The 23,398-nt window shown below is 30.1% G+C and overlaps 1 protein-coding gene and 1 pseudogene across 1 annotated transcript; one reads left to right on the top strand and one right to left on the bottom strand.

Annotated features, from left to right (window-relative positions):
• Positions 1-2,355: 2,355 nt before the first annotated feature.
• On the top strand, positions 2,356-4,331 carry LOC139861891 (diacylglycerol O-acyltransferase 2-like). Its single transcript, XM_071850419.1, has 9 exons — positions 2,356-2,576; positions 2,724-2,798; positions 2,995-3,080; positions 3,159-3,265; positions 3,358-3,513; positions 3,580-3,666; positions 3,749-3,846; positions 3,934-4,021; positions 4,188-4,331. The coding sequence occupies exons 1-9, from the start codon at positions 2,389-2,391 to the stop codon at positions 4,287-4,289; spliced, it is 987 nt and encodes a 328-aa protein (XP_071706520.1). The 5' UTR covers positions 2,356-2,388; the 3' UTR covers positions 4,290-4,331.
• A 525-nt stretch (positions 4,332-4,856) lies between these two features.
• LOC139863909 (protein PIN-LIKES 3-like) lies at positions 4,857-7,962 on the bottom strand (annotated as a pseudogene).
• Positions 7,963-23,398: the final 15,436 nt, after the last annotated feature.

Raw genomic sequence — 23,398 nt, 5'->3', positions numbered from 1 at the left:
TTTCTACAGGATCCTAATCCGATTGAAACTTATCGCAATAGCTTGGTTTCAAAAAAAGTGGAGGTTTTCATTTGGCGTGCAAGATTGGGCCGAATCCCTGTAAGGGTGGAATTGGATAAACTGGGAATCGATTTGAATATCGTTCTATGCCCTATTTGTGATGGCGATATCGAGACGGTGGAGCACATCTTATTCGCGTGTCGAGTTGCAAAAGATACATGGTCAAAAGTGCTTCATTGGTGGGGATACGATTCAACAATATTCGGTTATGGTGATATTTTTAGTGGAACTTTCGGTAATCTAGCATATGATAGTAAAAGAGCGTTTTGGCAAGCGGTATGTTGGGTGGTTTGTTATACTCTTTGGAAGAATAGGAATGCAAAAGTCTTCAAAAATAAGATAGAGACGGTTTCATCGTTAATAAGATTCAAATTCTTTCCTTCGAGTGGGTTTCGCGGCGCAACAAGGGTCATAAGATGGATTGGCTTCATATCCTCTTTCTTGTTAATTGCAACCTTTGCAATTAGTATAGTGCTAATGTGCTTGTAATATTGTTTTTTTCCTTTCGTGTATTTCGTTGTATTTGAGGTTGCATTCGGCAACCTTGTACTCTTCGAGATGTTTAATATAAGGCATTCTTGCTTTTAAAAAAAAAAAAAAGATGGTCATAAACTCAAAATCAGAAGTTTCTATGAAAGGACTAAATATGAGATATGATTAAAGTAGAAGGGTTCAACCACAAAAATATTTGTCTACAAAATGGTTTAAAAACAGGTCAAATGAGGGCTTAACGGGCTTTAACATAAGTATAGGGATCATTTTGTAACATTGATGCACAGCCACGCGTCAATTTACAACGGGAACGAGACAATATCCAGTCACGCAAATCGAAAGTTTGAAAATAAATGAAGTAATGAGTCGTTCACCGTCAATACAACTAAATTGTGCAAATAGTTATCACTTTGGTGAATTGTTTTTAGAGATTTCAAGGTTTTTGAAGATCAATTTCTGCAGGTAAGTTTTTGATTCAGTAGTAATGATCATAGGGCTTGTTTTGAATGGATTATTTCTAAACCAAGGTGGAAATTGAGCCTTAATATTGAGTTTTTGAGGTGCGAATCATGGTGTACCTATGTGGGTTGTAACAGGGTTCAGTTATTCAAATTACTGTTTTTTAACATTGTTAATTACTCCAGATGATTATTGCTGTTATAATTATTAACTAAAACTAATTATTATTTATACTTATTATTACTATTACTATTGTTATTGTTATAAATATAAATAAATTTATAAATTTTATAATTATAATACAAGTATAATGGTATTAAAATATTGAATTGATACTGATATGATACGATAATTGGAAAAAAGTAATATAAAAATGTTTCACAAATGTAAAATATTCCCACTTATTATTTCTTTCACTATTATATATATATATATATATATATATATATATATATATATATATATATATATATATATATATATATATATATATATTGATATGATATTGATTGATTGATATGATACGACTTTATTTATATCTGTCACAATATAATAATTATAAATAACTTCTCAATTTATTTAATCAACAAATCATTTTATAAATGGTAATTAATCATTTATTTTTATAAATAATTTTAGTTGTAATATAAGGTTAAAATTGATATCTATCGAATCTATTATACATACAGAAAAAAAAAAAATTGCAGGGTACACTTATTTCGCAAGAAGGAAATATTTTTCCTTGGAGGCGGTGACCATTTTTTTATTGGGTATGAATTTACATTATGGGCATTTTGGTATGGGCTTGGTGGTGGTGCCTACTGGTACCTAGATTTTATTTATGTTTTTAATAAACATAAGATTAAATTAATTCTTTGTTGTTATCTTTTATTTGCAAATTAGAAAATTTTAGCTTCTCAGGTAAAAACATTCATGAAGTCATGATTAATCAAAAAATATATATAAATATTATGATTGGTTATGGGTATGTATTTGTCGTTAAAATGTCATAAATGCGTTTTATGAAAGTGCACACCGTTGTTTACTTGGTGCATAATAAGTTAAAAGGTAGTGATATTTACACAACCAATTTTTACAAATATACAACCAAATATGCTTTACAGTATTGTACTGTACAACAGTGTAAAGCTTACACATGTTTGATTGTGTATTTGTAAAAAATAGTTGTGTATATATCATCCCCTAACTTAAAAGTTTGGTACCAGTTGCAGCTACCCTCATAAACTCCAACAACACAATCTGCCAATATATTACTACAAATTAACTTTTATGTTTATGGTTTCTATTTATTTAGGGTTGTATTAAAATCTAAATTAACAGGTTTATATAACCCGGATAGCCAATTGTTGACCCGTCATGTCGAAAACGGAGGAGATGAATGGAATCGGGTCATCTGGGGAACCAACACCTGCAATGTTTACAAGTAAAATGGTGTCACCATTTCATACATTTGTTGCAATGATAATATGGCTGGGCTCTGTTCATTTTATTATTTTTTTCAACCTGGCCTCTTTTTTATTGTTACCCTTTCAACGATACTTATTGTAAGTACTTTTTGAATTACTTCTAATTTTGCTTCATAGTTGTCTGTTTGTCACTTTAAGTCGTATGTTTAACATAATATAACTTAATCATCTTTTTTTTTTTTTTTTTTAATTTTATTTTATTTTATTTTTTATCTTCTTTTGCAGGGTATTGGGAATGTTTGTGGTGCTCATGTTCATCCCAATTGATGAAAACAGTAAATGGGGATTAGCTTTAGCCAGGTTTGAAAATTTTATGTGGTACCTTTTTAATCTAAAGTTAAGTTGAAGTGCTTTTAGATGTTAAAAGGATGTTGCATTCGGCTTTATTTGTTAGTCTAGAATGTGCTATTTGATGATCAGGATATTTTATATTCATGTCATGATATAGAGTTATCTAAGTAAGTAGCACGTAATTAGTATTTTCAATCAATTTCAGGTACATATATAAGCATGTGAGTGGTTACTTTCCTGCAACTCTATATGTTGAGGATATTAAAGCTTTCAGTCCTGATCAATCTTATGGTAATTTTGCTTCATCTTCTATAAACTTGTACCACAAGTAACATTTCACGACTAAATAAAAGCTCCCCTTAAATACAGTTTTTGGATATGAGCCCCATTCGGTCTGGCCAATTGGAGCCGGGATACTATCAGATCTTACAGGTTTCATGCCTACTGGCAAAGTCAAAATTCTTGCAAGCACTGCTGTAAGACTTGTTACCCTTCATCTTTTGAATTAAAGTGCACATATGCTGTCAATCATTTATTATTTTTATTTATTATATTAAAAAATAATCAGGTGTTTTATACGCCATTTCTGAGACATTTATGGACATGGATGGGACTTTCAGCAGCTACTAGGAAAAACTTTTCGTCTCTGTTAAAAAGTGGATATAGTTGCATAGTGATCCCAGGTGGAGTACAAGAGGCATTTTACATGGATCATGATTCTGAGGTTTGTTTTTTTTGTTATTTTCTCCTATGATTGATTTCATGGGCCTAAAATCTATATTTTTTTTAGGTCGCGTTTTTAAACGCAAGGAAGGGATTTATACGCCTTGCAATGGAGAACAATGCTCCTTTGGTTCCTGTTTTCGCCTTTGGCCAGGTATTATGATTTACGTGCACAATATATTTTACAAATGTTTTGATGATTATGGTTTAATTATAGTATGTATTTAATGATGCAGTCGTATGTTTATAAATGGTGGAAGCCACGTGGGGATTTCTTTCTGAAACTCTCTCGAGCTATTAAGTTCACGCCTATTGTCTTCTGGGGTACATTATGGTATGGTCAAATTCGTTTGATTTTACCGTTCTCACAAACTGCATATTATCATCTTGTGATGTCTTTTTGCATCTTGAACTATTGCAGGTCTCCTATACCCTTAAGGCGACCGGTTCTTGTGGTAGTTGGCAAACCAATACATTTCAAGAAGAATTCTACACCCACAATGGAAGAGGTATGCAAGTTATTCATGTTACTTTTAATGCCGATTAAAGCAAATTCGCTTACCTTTAGCTCTTCTGAATACACGAATGCTTTGTTTGATGCAATTGTGGTTTCATCGGATGATCTTTAAAGTTTTATTTTTTTTATTTTTTTTTTTTTTTTTATATGTTTTGTAGGTTTCTGAAGTACATGGTCAGTTTGTGGAGGCACTTCATAATCTATTTGATACTCATAAAGCAAGAGCTGGTTATCCTGATCTTAAGTTACGAATGATGTGATTAGTTTTTGGCCATTTATAATTTATGCGAGTCCACATCTTAGCCGGTAAAAAGAACAGTATTATCAAGAAACTAAAAATTATGGCAATGCAATGGTAACCAGTAACCCATGTTCTAGACTTTTTCTTTCTAATATGATTATGATTGTTTGGTTTTATGGCCATCATGTTGAAAGCACGATCTTTTGAATTCAATGAATGAATATCTTTGCATGATTGTCAAATTATGAAAGTATAAGAGCACATGGACTACTAGTTTTTTCTCGGCGTCGCCCTTCCTGAACGTCAGAATCTGACGATTTCGTCACTTCAGACTGATGATCCGGAACCAACGTTGCTCAAGTGACGTTGGATTTGACCCGGCAACGGATCTATGTCCGTTTCAACTAGGGATATTGATGTGGAACTAGTGATATTGGTCAACCTTTTAGGCCCTCCGTTAATAGAAATCTTTGTTGGGCAGATGTTTTAAATTTAAGCTATTTTTTTTTACCACAACTTCTGTAATGCTCCCTCTTTTATATATGGCTAAGAAGAGGCTAAAATATATAGAGCAAGGAAACATCAGTTAATTAGGCGTAACAAATTTAGCAATTAGCCACATGAAGAAGGTGGACCAAATGGTGACTGAGATTGATCCCAAACCATAAGTCCACAACATGATCACTGAACATTCACTCTCACCAACGCCAAATAACTGCATTATCGTACCTGCATTATTATTAGTTAACAATTTTTTAAGTTTTATTAATATGATGCTTACAAAACATCAAACCCAAGTGACTAAAATAACTATATAAACCTCATACTACCCGTGTTCATGGCTGGAGGAAGTGCAAACTGTAGCAGAAGAACGAAAACATAGAGGGGATCTGGATGTATTAAACCCAGGTGAAGCGCACCTTTCACCATTAAAATACCAAATAGTGGCAAGAATACATACCGAACAGCTACTATCCCAAACACAAGTGGCAATGAGATACCTGACCCTCTCAGACCTGCAAACATATATCTTGCAAGATCAAAATACTGAATCTGAAAGTGTGAAAATATGGTGAAGTCTATTGTAAGATACACAAGTTTCTGAATTAAACATCTCTTTAACATTCTGTCTACCTTTCAATAAGTTCCCACCCACAATCAATGTCACAATAGGAATTGCTGCGTCACTGAGACAAACAAAATGAAATTCAGTTCATCTTCTTGCTCATCGCCATTTCATAAATGAAAACTTTATAAAACTCCGGTAGTAAAAAGATTATACCCTACTAAAGATGCAGAATCATGAATTACTCTGAGAGGAGCTGTGGTGCCTATCATTAGCCTGCGTATTGGAGTTACTGTTCCAATCACGAACCCAACAATCTGTTACAATAAAGTGATACATTGTTAATATCTATGCACCTATAATAATGGCTTAAACGGATAATATTTTCCCTCAGGCTACCTATTTTCTACTAAAATGTGACTTTTTGACCCTTACTTGACCAAGATATGTTGCTACTAAGGCTTAAAGCTGACACCTTTTGTGAGGATATCAGAACCCTGACCCCAACCACTAACCTATATTGGGATGGTTTGTATACACCTATAATAATGATAATATATAATGTAAGAGTTGGGAAGGCATTATACAGCTCCAATAGTTGATGGTGCAAACACAGCCTTCAAGTTGATACGTCTTGATAACATAATAACCAGCTGTTGCTTCGTCACATGTAGCATCACCTATATTATGCAAATCACATTTTGAGTCAGATCAATAGTTGAAAGTGCAAACATGGCCATCAAGTGGATTATTTAGCAAAAGGCCCTTAGTTATAAAGGCAAGTAACTACCTTCATTTTTTCACCAAATTTGGATGAAGGATTCAAACTTTGATTCAAATCTTCTTCTATTCCCGTTTCCTTGATAGGGACAACCACATTGTTACCAGAATCTTGTGAGTGACCCGCAAAAACCCATACTAGGTTGTAAACGTATAACCACATATATATAGCCCCAATCTGATGATTTTATCATCAAAATAAAAATACATATTGTAAACGAATTTTTAGGATCACACAAATTAGAAATGAGTTCTTGTTGTTGCTGGTGTTGTTGTTGTAGTAGTTCTTGTTGTTGTTTTACAAATTAGAAATGAGTTTTCATAACCAGTCATGTTGCTTTTAAATTGAGAGTATCAGCTGGTCCAGAATTACAACAACCAATGTTAATTTATTAAATTGAGAGTATCAGCTGGTCCAGAATTATAATTTGCAGAGTATACGTAAAAATTCTTACCGCTAAAGAGAGTGAAGCATAAGCTAAGCTTTGGTCAGAGCAAACATCAGGATCTCCAAAGGGACTGCCTTTTTCTTTGCATACAGCTGGTAATATTATAAAAAGCATGTTTCCTAAATTCCCTGAAATAATATATTCATGATAATCACACTCAGATATTTAAATTTTTACTAATTACATTCTTTAATTATATGCATCAGAGTTGTATGGTACAAGTAGATTAATTACCTGCAGCGCAGGTACCAATAATGAGGCCCTTTAGATGTTAAGGTGGTCTACCTATGATCGTAAGCAACCATCCAAGAGCAGACCCAATTATAACTGTTAATAATATATTAACAGGCATAAACCAACTGCAATTTCACAAGACTTAAAACGGCTAAATAGGTAAACGGCTAAAGTTTTTTTTGTTCAGACGCTACCCAGTGAAGGGAAGTATCATTTACTCATATGTATGTGGTGTGACAGCTTCCGAAAATTAATTTCCGGGCCACACCAATATAAGCTAATAGTGTGGTTGTGACCTCTTGTGAAGAAATCAATTAAAGGACCCAACAACTAGGCCATCTTGATATAGTTCAGTTTCACAAGATTTTTTTTTCAAATTTTGTGGGAAAAAAAAAAACTTTAATAAAATAAGGGCAGTTCATCAAAAACCTGAAATCCTAGAGATAAACGAACAAAAGGACGACACACAACCAACCAAGGCCCGAAACAAAGCACCACAAAAACCAAAACCTAAGCGGGCTAACCATCAACAAACAAAGAGAGAGAGAGAGAGAGAGAGAGAGAGAGAGAGAGAGAGAGAGAGAGAGAGAGAGAGAGAGAGAGAGAGAGAGAGAGAGAGAGAGAGCCTAATCTCGACCATTGGAAAAGCTACACACCCCATCTAAACTGACTAACAACAAGAGAAAATAAGAACTAAAACAACCTAAACTTACATTAACAAAAATAAGATACATTTATTATCGAAGGAAGGCAAACCAAGCACATATCAGTTATATAATTGAACTAGAATCACAACTAGAAAACTTACATTAACACTATGTTCTTGTAAGTGATTGTTCTAGCCAGGTTGCTGCCAACAAGTGCAGGACTTAACACAAAGAACACAATCTGTTCACATATAGTCAAAGACCATAATTAAAATGATAAAAATCAAATCTCTACTTAACTAGCAATTCATTAATCAAAAAGGGAATGGAAGATTAACATCTATCATATCTTTAATCTAACTATACTATAAACGAGCTTACGATATTCACTTGTTTCCTTGTACTTTGTCCCAAGATATCAATAGAATCCATTGCAAGAAATGCCCCAAGTACAATAACAATGAGTACTTTGAGAACGGGCATAGAAGCAGCCCAAAACAGATCCATAATCCCCATTTAAGTAACAATGAATACCAAACTGTTTTGAAAATTAGAGAAAAGAAAACAGCTCTGATTACAAAACTGCAATAGATCAATCAAACTATAAATATCAAATCAAAGTTGGTGTTCTTTGAACAGAAGTGTTTAAAAGTATTACTCGTATTATTTTACTATAACTATATAAAAAACATGAAAACTATACATATATGGCCGGCCATAGTTAAGTAGAGTACCTACGCAACAACCCATTCAAGTACTTTTTTTAGTATGTATACATTTAGCTTTACCAATATCATTAATGATGCACACACAATCACACATCAGGGATTGTAAAATAACACTGGGAATATTTTACCACTAACGTCGGTTCCGTCTTTGAGGTGCTAGTTTTCTCCATTTTTATAAAGACACCAGTGCAGTAACGTGTTTTTGTTTTGTACGTCTTTTTCTGTTTTTTGTATGTATGTTTAATTAATAAAAAATGTATTATTGGTAATTATCGTTCATTGGAAGATAGCGTTCATTCTTTTTGTGGAAGGGCTGACCGAATTGTCAGTCTAGTTATTCAGAGTTCTTCAGTCTCGATCTAATAATGTTTTAATGGAGGACAAAGATTAAGAATATAGGTGATAATGGTTCCGGAGTTCAATTGTTGTAAGGTTTTATCTATTTCTATTCGAGTTACCGGGATATCGATTAATCCATCCCAAGTATATGCTTCCCGGCTGTTTCCAACTCTTCCCTAGCCACCACAATATTCGAATTTAATTAAGACCTCTTACAAGGATATCAGGGATTCAACCACTGAGCTATCTTGTAAAGAGAAATGATGCTACACATAAAAATAAAGACATAGACGTGTTGAAATTAATATAATCAAGGCGTGTTTTTGAACACATCTACAGGAACATGTCTACATGGCTAAAGCTATGTAGTTTATGTGACGACTCGAAAATTTCCGACCAAATTTAGACTTAATCACATATGGTTTCAACACGATAAGCAAAGTCTGTAATGTTGAGTCTCGAAAATTTTGGAATTTTATTCACGTAAACATTTACCCATTGACTGTGCTCGATGATTCACGAACGATTATTTTTAAATAAATAGGTATATATATTATACAAATATAACTATAAGTATATGTATAATATTTTGAATAAATAAAGCATACTTTAATTATTTGAAATTTAAAATTTAAAATAATAAATAGAATAATTAAGGTACTATTAAAATGAATATATATAAATATATATATATATATATATATATATATGATATTATTATAAATCTATATAGGATTTCTATTAAAAATTATTAATATATTTTAATATATATATATATATATATATATATATATATATATATATATATATATATATATATATATAAATATTTTGAATAAATAAAGCATACTTTAATTATTTGAAATTTAAAATTTAAAATAATAAATAGAATAATTAAGGTACTATTAAAATGAATATATATAAATCTATATATATATATATATGATATTATTATAAATCTATATAGGATTTCTATTAAAAATTATTAATATATTTTATATATATATATATATAATATATATAAATATTAAGAAATGTTATCATATAATATAATATTACATAACGGTAATATTAATATACTAAATGTAATTACAAGTTTAATTAAAATTGTTATATTAGTTAGTATTACAAGTATTAGTATCATTAATAATTATAATATGAAATTTGTTACATGTAATTGTTATATTATTATTACTCGTATTATTAATATTAATATTAATAGTAATATCAGTATATTGTTATTTTAATATAATACATAGATATAAAACTGATATATTTAAATTGTTATATCATTATTATTGTAAATAGTAGAAAAATATAATTTTAGTATTATTATGATTATTATTAAAATTGTTACTAAAAATTTATTAATTTTATTTGAAATTATCATTATCATGATTTTCATTACTTTTTTCATTATTATTAATGTTACTAGTATTATTTTGATATTAATATTATTAATTTTACAAATAATATTAAAAGTATTAGTATTATTATTTATATAAATATATTTACTAATTATTAATATTAATTATATATTACATTTATAAAATCAAAGAAAAATATAATCAAATCTGGTTTTGGATCTGTTTCACTTTATTTATTTGTCTGATTGAATTGCTTATTGATTAACCAGTATAATAAAACCAAAATCAGTTTCCATCACTATCTTTACTGTATTTGATTTTTTGTAATTGTCGGATTCAGTTACATGTAATTCTCAATCAAATTTTAGAACAGGAAATTATTGGTTATATATTACTACAAGTATTCATTGATAAAAAAAGAAAAAAAGAAAATAAAAAAAATAAAAATAAAAAAACGTGTTCTTCTTCTTCTCTGTTCTTGAAGTTTTCTGCCAAAACTCGGATTCGAATTCGATTGCAAAATCTAAAAATGCAGAGTTGTTAAGAATCTTTTACTAAAACTGTCTGCAAAATTTGAGGTTCCAATTCATCTTAATGAATTCGAATTTCGAAGTCAAAGTTCTTGAAACAAAAAGTCAAAAATTGTTCTTCAAGCAAATTCGAGATACCTGTTATGATTTCAGTTAAAGTAATAATTGAGAAAGTTTCTAGGTTTGATTTTCAAACTATTTCATGAAGAAGGTGTAGTCTAAAAGGTTTTCAATTACAAAATCAAATTATTATTTTTTTTTCTTTATTCACGAACAGCAGGAGCAGCTTTATATTTTTATTTTTATTTTATTTACTGATACAAATATCTTCAAACGATTATTTATGTTTCATATATAATTCAAACCTTAAATTAGTTATTAAGTTCTAGTCGACTTGTTATCCGGAGAAGATGATGAAAATGGAAACTATGTGTACAGGGTTATAATATATTAGGATGGTATATTTCCAGAAAAATAAAAATGGAGGAATGGTTTAAGGGTATGGTGTGTGAATGAGAGGTCTCGGGTTCGAGCTTGGTTCGGGGCATTTCTTTTTAAAAGCTTCTTTGGAAGGTAGTTTTTATTACAAAAATTATTATTATTATTATTATTATTATTATTATTATTATTATTATTATTATTATTATTATTATTATTATTATTATTATTATTATTATTATTATTATTATTATTATTATTGTTGTTGTTGTTATAATTATTATCATTTTTATTATCATTATTTGGATTATTATTATTATTTTTATTAGATTGTAATTATTAATATTATTAATTAACACTCACTATTATTATTATTAAAATTTTAGTTATTATTATTATTACTAGTATTATTTTTATTATTATTGTTATAATCATTAAGTATTATTATTTATCATGTATTATTAGCATTATGATTATAATAGATACGTTATTATTAATAATATTATTACTAATGCTATTATCATTACTAAGTATTACTACGTAATATTTAGTATCATTATCATTATGATTATTAGTATTAATAATTAAAGTAAGTATTATAATTATTAATACGAGTGTTATTATTAAGATTATCATTATGAGTATCATTATTAATGAACTACTACTAAAATTATTGTCATTAGTAATAAATTGGTTAATTTTATAGTTACTATTAATATCAGTATTATTATTATCATTAATACTAAAAGTATCATTAATTTTTAAATCTATCAATTTATTAAAAACAAGTATTATTATTAAGAATATTATTAGTAGTATTATTATTACTGAAATTATAAATATTATTAAAATTATCTTTCTATATAAAAACTTTCATTTTTGTATTAATATTATCATTAAACCTAATAGTATTATTATCATTATTTTAGGATTTTCATTAAATTAACTAACAAATGATATTCATATAACAATATATTTAATACACATAAGTAAACTATAATAATATCTTATTCAAATATATATATATATATATATATATATATATATATATATATATATATAAATGAATATATAATGAAATATATAAGTTATTGATATATAAATATATATATATATATATATATATATATATATAAATGAATATATAATGAAATATATAAGTTATTGATATAAAAACTTATAGTGCTAATAATAATATATATATTTGTTCGATTACAAGTATATGTTTTAATATAGATACAAATGATATAGGTTCGTGAATCCAAGGCCAAACCTGCATTGTTCAGTTTCGTCATATGTATTTTTACTACAAAATACAGTATAGTGAGTTTCATTACTCCCTTTTTAAATGCTTTTGCAATATATATTTTTGGGAATAAGAATAAATGCACTGCTTTTATAAATGTTTTACGGAATAGACACAAGTAATCGAAACTACATTCTATGGTTGGATTATCGAAACCGAATATCACCCTTTTAGCTTGGTAGCCTAAGAATTAGGGAACAAACATCCTAATTGACGCGAATCCTAAAGGTAGATCTACGGGCACTAACTCCCCCCATACTGGAAAATGGTATGCTTTAGTACTTCGAGTTATTAATACAGATGGATTTCTGTTTTAGGGATACTCTATATGCATTTTGTTAATGTCGGTTACCAGGTGTTCAATCCATATGAATGATTTTTAAACACTTGCGAGTGTATGATTATTGAATAAAGGAAATCTTGTGGTCTATTAAAATGATGAATGATTATGATAAACTAATGAACTCACCAACCTTTTGGTTGACACTTTAAAGCATGTTTATTCTCAGGTATGAAAGAAATCTTCCGCTGTGCATTTGCTCATTTTAGAGATATTACTTGGAGTCATTCATGACATATTTTAAAAGACGTTGCATTCGAGTCGTTGAGTTCATCAAGATTATTATTAAGTCAATTATAGTTGGATATATTATGAAAATGGTATGCATGCCGTCAACTTTCGATGTAATGAAAGTTTGTCTTTTAAAAACGAATGTAATGTTTGTAAAATATATCATATAGAGGTCAGGTACCTCGCGATTTAATCAAATGTAATATAATTATTAATGATGTATTAGGACGGGACATTAGAGTTTAAACCGCCGATCATTGTTGAAAAATGCCTCTTGACCTGTTTAGTGTGTTGTAGAAACCTCGTGTGGTAATAATAATTAGTATACTAGTTTAAGACCCGAAAAATTTGCGTATTTTTTTCATGTGTCAAGTTAATTACGGTATTTTAATTTATTTATTTGTTAATAAGTATTACTACCTCTTCACAGTTCAATTGTCCTGTTTTGAGTTTAGAGGTCTTTTTCTTTTCAATTTTGACTTTACATTACTTTTTGTGTGTTATATAATACTTAATGATCATTGTACTGGTAAAAATATTTTCAAAAATCACTCCATTGATATAAAGTTAAATATATTCAAAAATCGCTCCATTGATATAAAGTTCATCGAATAATATATAATAAAAATAAAAATATATAAAGTTAAAGTTGAAAAGAAAAGACTAAAGTTACAACAAGTAAACAATTGAACTGGGACGAAGGGAGTATTAAGTTGGGTACAAATGAGAAAAATAGAAGAAGTATGACTTAATCATAAAATACATAGGCAATAAAATAAAAAAGTAAATCAACTTAAACAGGTATAAACAATAATTATGATTACAACTTAAACATCGTAGTTAATTCGATGCCATGAGTCTCACATATAGTACTAAATGATTGTAATCTCTTAATGTATATATAAATTATTGAAAATTGATAAACTAAATGATTTTATATTAGTTCACTGTGAAAATAGAAACTTTACATTAAAGCTAGTAGCCCTTTTTTACTATTAATATACAACTGGTTATATATGTTAATTTAGACAAAGAGTCTATAAAATTTGTTAAATATGGCAAGTTTCTATTGGTATCTTGATCAATGGAAATGATGAGTTGTCTTTGATCCATATGTTTTACTATTTCATTTTAACACTCCCCGCAAGTTGAATAATGAAATTTTTGATATTAACTTGACTAATATCTTGTTGAAGATTCTCCCGTTGACTTATTTGGTTAAGATATATGATATTTGGTCTCATGATCACACAAATGGCAATGAGATGAACTTTTTCAACACGTTTTGTTCGATCATGTTGAACTGGATTTTCTGAAATCTTGATCGCTGCTTCATTGTCGCACATTATTCTTGTGGTTTCTTCTTGTGGAAATCTGATATCTTTTAGCAGTTTTCGAAACCATAAAGCTTCTTGTACTCCCGTTCCTATGAATTCTGCTTCAGCACTTGACAGAGCCACAATCTTCTGTTTTTTCTTATCCATGTAACTAGGTTTCCGCTGACTAAGGTGAAATAACTAGATCTAGATTTTTTGTCTCCCATTTCACTTCACCAGCCTACTTCTGTATATATTTGAGTCTTGAGGTGTTCTTTGTTTTTTAATACAACTCCATGTCCACGTGTTCCCTTGAGGTATCTAATGACTCTCCAAACAGCTTTCGGGTGATGTACTTGAGGTTGGTGCATAAATTGACTGATTACTCCTATTGAGTATGATATATCTGGGCGAGTATAAGCAAGATACATCAACTTCTGATAATCTTTTGATATTCCATCTGCAAGTTCAACTCCTTCTTCCATAAATAGTGTCTGACTCGGGATCATAGGCATCTCTGCAGGTTTGCAGTTAATCATTCTCGTTTTAGCAAGAAGGTCAAGGTCATATTTCTTTTGACATATAAAGATTCCTAGTTGAAATCGTAAAACCTAAATTCCCAAGAAATACTTAAGTCTGCCTAGTCTTTCATATCAAAATCATTTGATGAGCTTGTTTTTGTTTTGCAATTTATTCCTTATTGTTTCTTGTAATTATCATGCCATCAGCATAGATAATTAGGCAAGTTATGAGATCATTTCTTTGTTTGAGAAATAGAGTCTAATCAGAGTTACTTTGTTTAAAATCGTAATTTTTCATTACTAAGGTAAATCTCCAAAACCAAGCTCGTGGGGATTTTCTTAACCCGTATAAAGATTTTTTAAGTTGACAAACTTCCATTTCTTTGAAGTTTGTTGTAAATCTAGGAGGTATTGTTTTGTAGACTTCTTCTTTGAGTTCTCAATGGAGGAAGGAATTCTTCACATCTAGTTAGTTTTATGGCCAATCTTTATTTGCTGTGGTTGAGAAAAGGTCTCTGATAGTGTCAATCTTGGCCACCAGTGAGAAGGTCTCTGAGTAGTCGATCCCATAATTCCAAGTGTACACTTTTGCCACAAGCCGTGCTTTGCATATTTCAACTGTGCCATCAGTTTTTTGTTTTATTGTAATCACCTAACTACATCCTATGGGTTTCTTTTCTTTATGAAGGGTATATTTCTCCCCTGTATCATTTTTCTTCAAGGCTTCCATTTCTGTTTCCATTTCTTTCTTCCAGTTCTCTGATTTCAGGGCTTGTTTTATGTGAAATGATCCCCTACCGATTTAACAATTAACTTGTAAAATATGACTGATATCGCTCCATTTATACATAATATTACTCGCGATATCTTGTTCTTTTCGGGTATAAATGATGAAGATTGAAGACTTTGGTTTGTGGATATGGTAAAAATAGTGGTTTTAGCTTAATGAGTCTTCGTGTGGGTGTTTTGGATGTTTTCAGCGAGTTTTGGTGTCAAAAGAACAAGTTTAATTGAAAAGTTAAAGTCAAAAGTTGAGCTGCTGTTTCTGATGCATCTCGCGGCCGCAATTCACTTTAATGCAGTCGCAATTCATTCAAATGCGGTCGCAATTAGAATCTCGCTGTCGCATTATATTAACAGAAGTTCAGATTGTGGAGAAGACAAATCTCGCGCTCGCATTACAATATAATGCGGTCGCGAGGCGACCCAATGCGGCCGCGAGAGGACCTGATGCGGTCGCAATTTTTGGGTTGGTCAGCCAGCGAATTTTTTCCCTATAAATAGACTTTTATCCCCATAACTTTGGGCAGTTTTTGTTTTACAAAAAAAATAGTTAGGGTTATGAATTTTTGAGCTTTCTAAGGTATTTTGGAACATGTAAACACTAGGATTTCAATTGTTAATCATTGGTAAACTTTTGTCTTTTATTTTAATCTTTACAATGATTGATTATTGTTTATCTCTTTGCTTTTGTGCTTTGATTATCATTATGAGTAGCTAAATTCCTTGTATTTGCTTAGATGATTGAACCTAGGTGAAGGATTGCTTGATCTTTTATATGTATTGATAATTACTTTTGATTGTGATTCTTAATTACTCCCATTAATTGATCCCATTGATTACTAGTTTGTTGGTTGATGTAACGAGAGTTATTAGATCAATTAATTTATCTAGGTTATTGAGAAATAAATAGATAAGTTGAATTACATATGGGAGACCAGTGTAATTAGATTAGTAATTAATCCCATCAATTGAGTAGGTAATTGCGAAGCCTAAATAGGGACACCGATTTACCCTTCAGCTGAATCATAATCTTAAGTAGTTAATATTGATTGATTGTGTTCTTCAGAAGCGTATGGGAGACCAACTTAAAAAACCGACACTTTCATGATAGAATTAGTATCTAAGTGAGGGACACCAGATTATCTTGCTAATTGATTAATGAACTTAGTTAACGAGAGTTATACTTAGGGATTTAATTACATTGTTCTTAATAAAAGCAATCTAGAACCTAGGGAATGGATTCTAAGTGAATACCACTTTATCTATTGAATTCGTATTTTCTTTCTTTGTTTTAATTAGTTTTAAATCAAAACCACATTTTACAACTTAAATCTCTGGAATAATTGTTAGTCTTTTTTAAATTCTAAACTCTTCTCCCTGTGAATGAATTCGTAAGTATATTACAATAAGATTAGGTGTATTTTACGCATATCAAATTTTTGGCGCCGCTGCCGGGGAACGGTGTGTCTTAGGATTTTACAAGCTTTTGGTTATTCGATCCTTTCATGGAAACTTGTTTTCGCGAAAGTTACTTTTATGTTATTTTGTTTGCAGTCTTACGCTTTGGTTTTGTGGTGGTGTGAACGCAGGTTAGGTACTAATAACTCTGGAACCGTCTAGAGTTTATCATACACGCAGCAAAGTTAAAGTTGAGTAAGAAATCACCGAAGGTTTCTCAGTATTACATTTTTATATTCCGGACTTTGAGTATATTGAGGAAGAGGTTAAAATGGGTGAACCAGCAAGTGGTCAATTCATGGAAGCGATGATGAAAGCCACGAGGGATGGTAATGGACATGCCATTTATAACGACCTTCATTTTTTCATTCTATATTTTTCCAATATTAAATGTCCAACCAATATAATTAAAACTTAATGATTTAACTTTAATCAACAATTGTTTAGTGTTAAGAGTTATAAAACATATTAATTAACTTTGTGCAATAATTTATACAAGTTAATAAAAGATGAAAAATAAAAGCTTATTAACTTCCGTGAACAAAAAGTAATAACTCAAAACTTAAAGCTTTTAAACATGTAAACTTGAACTTATAAGGAAACATTTTAACCAAACCAAACTACAAGGTCTAAAACGAAAAAGTTCCATATCTTTTTTCCTAACCCCTAGCCAATTTCTACATGTATAAAAAGAGATGAAATGACCATTATACCCCTCTAAAAATCGGCTAGCATCACCGCCTCCCTAAACCTAACTTTTCCTCCAAGTATTCTAACCTAAACCTAGTTCTAGAATGACCTAATCTCAACTATAAAAGAAGGTGCTAGGTTATCATTTTTCTCATCCCATTCTCTCATTCATAATCACCCCACAAAACAATCAATCTCCTTCCTCTTTCTCTCTTGAAATCGGCGGCCAAACCACCATCACAACACCACCACTCCACCACCAAAACATTCAACACCACCATCACCAACATACCCCACGGTTTTTAACAAAACCGAACACCACCACCACCTTTTTGTTATTTTGGTTATTTGCTTCTTGATTCCGGGTAATCTTCAAGTGATCTTCAACATGTTCTTCAAGATCTTCAAGCGTGTTCTTCGTTATTCGGGTTATTTGATATTCATCTTCAAGTGATATTCATCTTTTCTTTGTTAATCTTCATCCATCTTCAAGGTATAAAAACTATAACCCTAACTATTTAGTTGTTCATCCAATTCTTGTTTTGATTCTTGATCCATATTAATCATGTTTAATTAACCTAAACATTATATATATATATACATATGCAATCGACATACATATATACATACATATGTATCGACTAAAAAATAGATAAATAATATAATGTTTGATCTTTAAACCCTAATTAAGTGGAACATTATTATGTTATGATCTTGTTAACGATAAAATATTATACATATACACGCATGCTAATATACATACATATACTTAAAATATATATACATATGTATACATATATGGCCGAATTTAAAAAAAAAGAATTTTGTTGAATCTTAAAAACCGTAAAAGATTTATCAAAGATTTGTTAATGGTTAAAAAGGGAAACAAATATATATATAATATATATACATATACGATTTGTATATATATATAAAAAAATTTATTTTATATATATATAAATATATACGGTTATATTTAAAAAAATAAAATAAATCTATATATATACATATACATACACATACACTACACTTATATAAACCCTAAACACTATTAAATACCACTAAACCCTAATCATTAATTAATAAAACCTAACATTTAATACTACTCTAATTAATTAAAACCCTAATACTACTATTTATACTACATACTACTACCTAACGTTTATACACTTATACTACTACTAACGCTTATAATGTACTACTTATATTATAATACGTATATTATAAGAATATAACATACGATTTCAATAGTCATTCACGATAACGTGAGATTACTTGAACGTCTACACTACTTGTGGCCTAGGGTGATTCTTGGTACCATTATGGGACGCTTGTAGATCTCGAATGCCAAGACTTAGATTCTGGTCAAGAGATCCTAGGCCGCTCGGTAACAATAGATCATCCGAGTGACTTGCCGGTGGCATAGATGTTTGGGTATGGTGCACAATATTAAACCCGACTATAGTAATCATACACTCACTAAGTGAACAACACCTAGTCACCTACACACTTAATAAATGGTGGACTTATTAAGAACAACTCACTAGTATTCAACACTAACTTACTTAAAATGGAAAACTTACTAAGAATGGGAACTTAGTAAAACAAACTACACTTAAACACTTGCATACTTAACTTAAACTTGGGAAAACATTTAACTACTCTTAAATGTCATTAGGTTGACTTTCTGCTCACAAAAATCCAACTCTTCTAATCCGAGGAATAACAAACTCTTCTCCTACTTACCAAGGTGAACTTCATAGCCCCACTTACTATTGCCTAATTTATTTAAACTTACTGGGGTGAGACACATGCTACTTTTAATATTTACAGTTTAGACACAAGTACCAACTATTAAACTGTGCTATACCTGGCTATGTCCTGCAAGTCCCCACTGTGATATTTTTAATTGCTTTTACATAACGTATTCTTAATTATTGGGGGGTAGGCCTATCGGGAGTAACGTCCCCGATACATTTGACCAAGTTATTGTATTACTTAATAATGATTCAAACCGACAAGGATAGTACAACTTGTCATGGGGCAAACTTTGAACTGTTTAGTCTAAATATCACAAACTTGGCACTACTTTTAGATCCCTGCGAGATCTACTTTTATAAATAAAAATCTTGTGGTCTAAACAACGGTCAACTATTTTGTTAAACCTATGAACTTCACTCAACCTTTTTGGTTGACACTTTAGCATGTTTTGTCTCAGGTTACGATTGATCAGCTTACTCTTATCTATGTGATTCTACTTGGACTCTAGTGAAATGTCCCGTTCATATTGATTATAAATGTTCCATATTAATTGATTTCGTTGCGAGGTTTTGACCTCTATATGAGACATTTTTCAAAGACTACATTCATTTTTAAAACAACCATAACCTTTATTTTATCAATAAAAGTTTTAAAAACATTACGTAGATTATCTAATAATGATAATCTAAAATATACTGTTTACACACGACCATTACATAATGGTTTACAATATAAATATATTACATCGACATATGTTTCTTGAGTGCAGTTTTTACACAATATCATACAAACATGGACTCCAAATCTTGTTCTTATTTTAGTATGCAACAGCGGAAGCTTTTAATATTCACCTGAGAATAAACATGCTTTAAACGTCAACAAAAATGTTGGTGAGTTATAGGTTTAACCTATATATCAAATCGTAACAATAGACCACAAGATTTCATATTTCAATACACATCCCATAAATAGAGATAAAAATCATTCATATGGTGAACACCTGGTAACCGACATTAACAAGATGCATATATAAGAATATCCCCATCATTCCGGGACACCCTTCGAATATGATATAAATTTCAAAGTACTAAAGCATCCGGCACTTTGGATGTGGTTTGTTAGGCCCAATAGATCTATCTTTAGGATTCGCGTCAATTAGGGTGTCTGTTCCCTAATTCTTAGATTACCAGACTTACTAAAAAGGGGCATATTCGATTTCAATAATTCAACCATAGAATGTAGTTTCACGTACTTGTGTCTATTTTGTAAATCATTTATAAACCTGCATGTATTCTCATCCCAAAAATATTAGATTTTAAAAGTGGGACTATAACTCACTTTCACAGATATTTCCTTCCTCGAAAATAAGACTTGGTCACGGATCGATTCACGAAACTATACAAATATGTACATATATATCAAAGTATGATCAAAATATAATTACAACCATTTTTATTATGTTTTAAAGATTTGAGTGTATTAAGTCAGCTGTCCTCGTTAGTAACCTACAACTAGTTGTCCACAGTTAGATGTACAGAAATAAATCGATATATATTATCTTGAATCAATCCACGACCCAGTGTATACACGTCTCAGGCTAGATCACAACTCAAAGTATATATATTTTTGGAATCAACCTCAACCCTGTATAGCTAACTCCAACATTACTGCATATAGAGTGTCTATGGTTGTTCCAAATAATATATATACATGGGTCGATATGATATGTCAAAACATTTGCATACGTGTCTATGGTATCCCAAGATTAAATAATATATTAGAATACATGTATAATACAATATAAGTTAGCCAGGATATGATTTGTATAGATTTGTTAAACATTTCCCGTAGCTAAAAAGATCAAAAATATCCAATCTTGTTTTACCCATAACTTCTTCATTTTAAATCCGTTTTGAGTGAATCAAATTGCTATGGTTTCATATTGAACTCTATTTTATGAATCTAAATAGAAAAAGCATAGGTTTATAGTCGGAAATATAAGTTACAAGTCGTTTTTGTAAAGGTAGTCATTTCAGTCGAAAGAACGACGTCTAGATGACCATTTTAGAAAACATACTTCCACTTTGAGTTTAACCTTGATTTTTGGATATAGTTTCATGTTCATATGAAAAATAATTTTCCCAGAAGAACAACTTTTAAATCAAAGTTTATCATTGTTTTTAATTATCCAAACCAAAACAGCACCCCGGTTTCACTACGACGGCGTAAATCCGATTTTATGGTGTTCATCGTGTTTCCAGGTTTTAAATCATTAAGTTAGCATATCATATAGATATAGAACATGTGTTTAGTTGATTTTAAAAGTCAAGTTAGAGGGATTAACTTTTATTTGCTAACAAATTTAGAATTATCTAAACTATGTTCTAGTGATTACAAGTTTAAACCTTCGAATAAGATAGCTTTATATGTATGAATCGAATGATGTTATGAACATCATTACTACCTCAAGTTTTCTGGATAAAACTACTGGAAATGAGAAAAATGGATCTAGCTTCAAAGGATCCTTGGATGGCTTGAAAGTTCTTGAAGCAGAATCATGACACGAAAACAGTTCAAGTAAGATTTTCACTCGAAATAAGATTGTTATAGTTGTAGAAATTGAATCAAAGTTTGAATATGAATATTACCTTGAATTAGAAAGATAACCTACTATAAATAACAAAGGTTCCTTGATCATAGATGATTACTTGGAATGGATTAGAAAGCTTGGAAGTAAACTTGCAAACTTAGTAGTATTCTTGATTTTTATGAAACTATACTTATGGAATTTATGAAGAACACTTAAAACTTGAAGATGGAACTTGAGAGAGATCAATTAGAAGAAGAAAATTGAAGAATGAAAGTGTTTGTAGGTTTTTTTGGTCGTTGATATATGGATTAGATATAAAGGATATGTAATTTTGTTTTCATGTAAATAAGTCATGAATGATTACTCATATTTTTGTAATTTTATGAGATATTTCATGCTAGTTGCCAAATGATGGTTCCTACATGTGTTAGGTGACTCACATGGGCTGCTAAGAGCTGATCATTGGAGTGTATATACCAATAGTACATACATCTAAAAGCTGTGTATTGTACGAGTATGAATACGGGTGCATACGAGTAGAATTGTTGATGAAACTGAATGAGTATGTAATTGTAAGCATTTTTGTTAAGTAGAAGTATTTTGATAAGTGTCTTGAAGTCTTTCAAAAGTGTATGAATACATATTAAAACACTACATGTATATACATTTTAACTGAGTCGTTAAGTCATCGTTAGTCGTTACATGTAAATGTTGTTTTGAAAACTTTAGGTTAACGATCTTGTTAAATGTTGTTAACCCATTATTTATTATATCAAATGAGATGTTAAATTGTTACATTATCATGATATTATGATATATAATATATCTTAGTATGATATATATACAGTTAAATGTCATTACAACGATAATCGTTACATATATGTCTCGTTTCGAAATCATTAAGTTAGTAGTCTTATTTTTACATATGTAGTTCATTGTTAATACACTTAATGATATATTTACTTATCATTTAACATAATTAACCAAGTGTATCAATATCTTAATATGATTCATATGTACCTAGTAAGACGTTGTTATAACGATAATCGTTATATATATCGTTTTCGAGTTTCTTAATTTAATAGTCTCATTTTTATGTATATAACTCATTGTTAAAATACCTAATGAGATACTTACTTATAATAAAATCATGTTAACTATAAATATAACCATATATATGTCATCATATAGTTTTTACAAGTTTTAACGTTCGTGAATCACCGGTCAACTTGGGTGATCAATTGTCTATATGAAACTTATTTCATTTAATCAAGTCTTAACAAGTTTGATTGCTTAACACGTTGGAAGCATTTAGTCATGTAAATATCAATCTCAATTAATATATATAAATATGGAAAAGTTCGGGTCACTACAGTACCTACCCGTTAAATAAATTTCGTCCCGAAATTTTAAGCTGTTGAAGGTGTTGACGAATCTTCTGGAAATAGATGCGGGTATTTCTTCCTCATCTGATCTTCACGCTCCCAGGTGAACTCGGGTCCTCTACGAGCATTCCATCGAACCCTAACAATCGGTATCTTGTTTTGCTTAAGT

Source organism: Rutidosis leptorrhynchoides, chromosome 8 (assembly GCF_046630445.1).
Source record: "Rutidosis leptorrhynchoides isolate AG116_Rl617_1_P2 chromosome 8, CSIRO_AGI_Rlap_v1, whole genome shotgun sequence".
Classification (NCBI taxonomy): domain Eukaryota; kingdom Viridiplantae; phylum Streptophyta; class Magnoliopsida; order Asterales; family Asteraceae; genus Rutidosis; species Rutidosis leptorrhynchoides.
This window is presented reverse-complemented; position numbering and strand designations above follow the sequence as displayed.

Excerpts from the sequence above, each read along its gene's own strand:
- LOC139861891 (XM_071850419.1), top strand. The coding sequence starts at position 2,389 with ATGTCGAAAACGGAGGAGATGAATGGAATCGGGTCATCTGGGGAACCA. Across the intron at positions 2,799-2,994 it reads TGGGGATTAGCTTTAGCCAG|GTACATATATAAGCATGTGA; the intron begins GTTTGAAAATTT and ends AATCAATTTCAG. Across the intron at positions 3,514-3,579 it reads ACATGGATCATGATTCTGAG|GTCGCGTTTTTAAACGCAAG; the intron begins GTTTGTTTTTTT and ends TATTTTTTTTAG.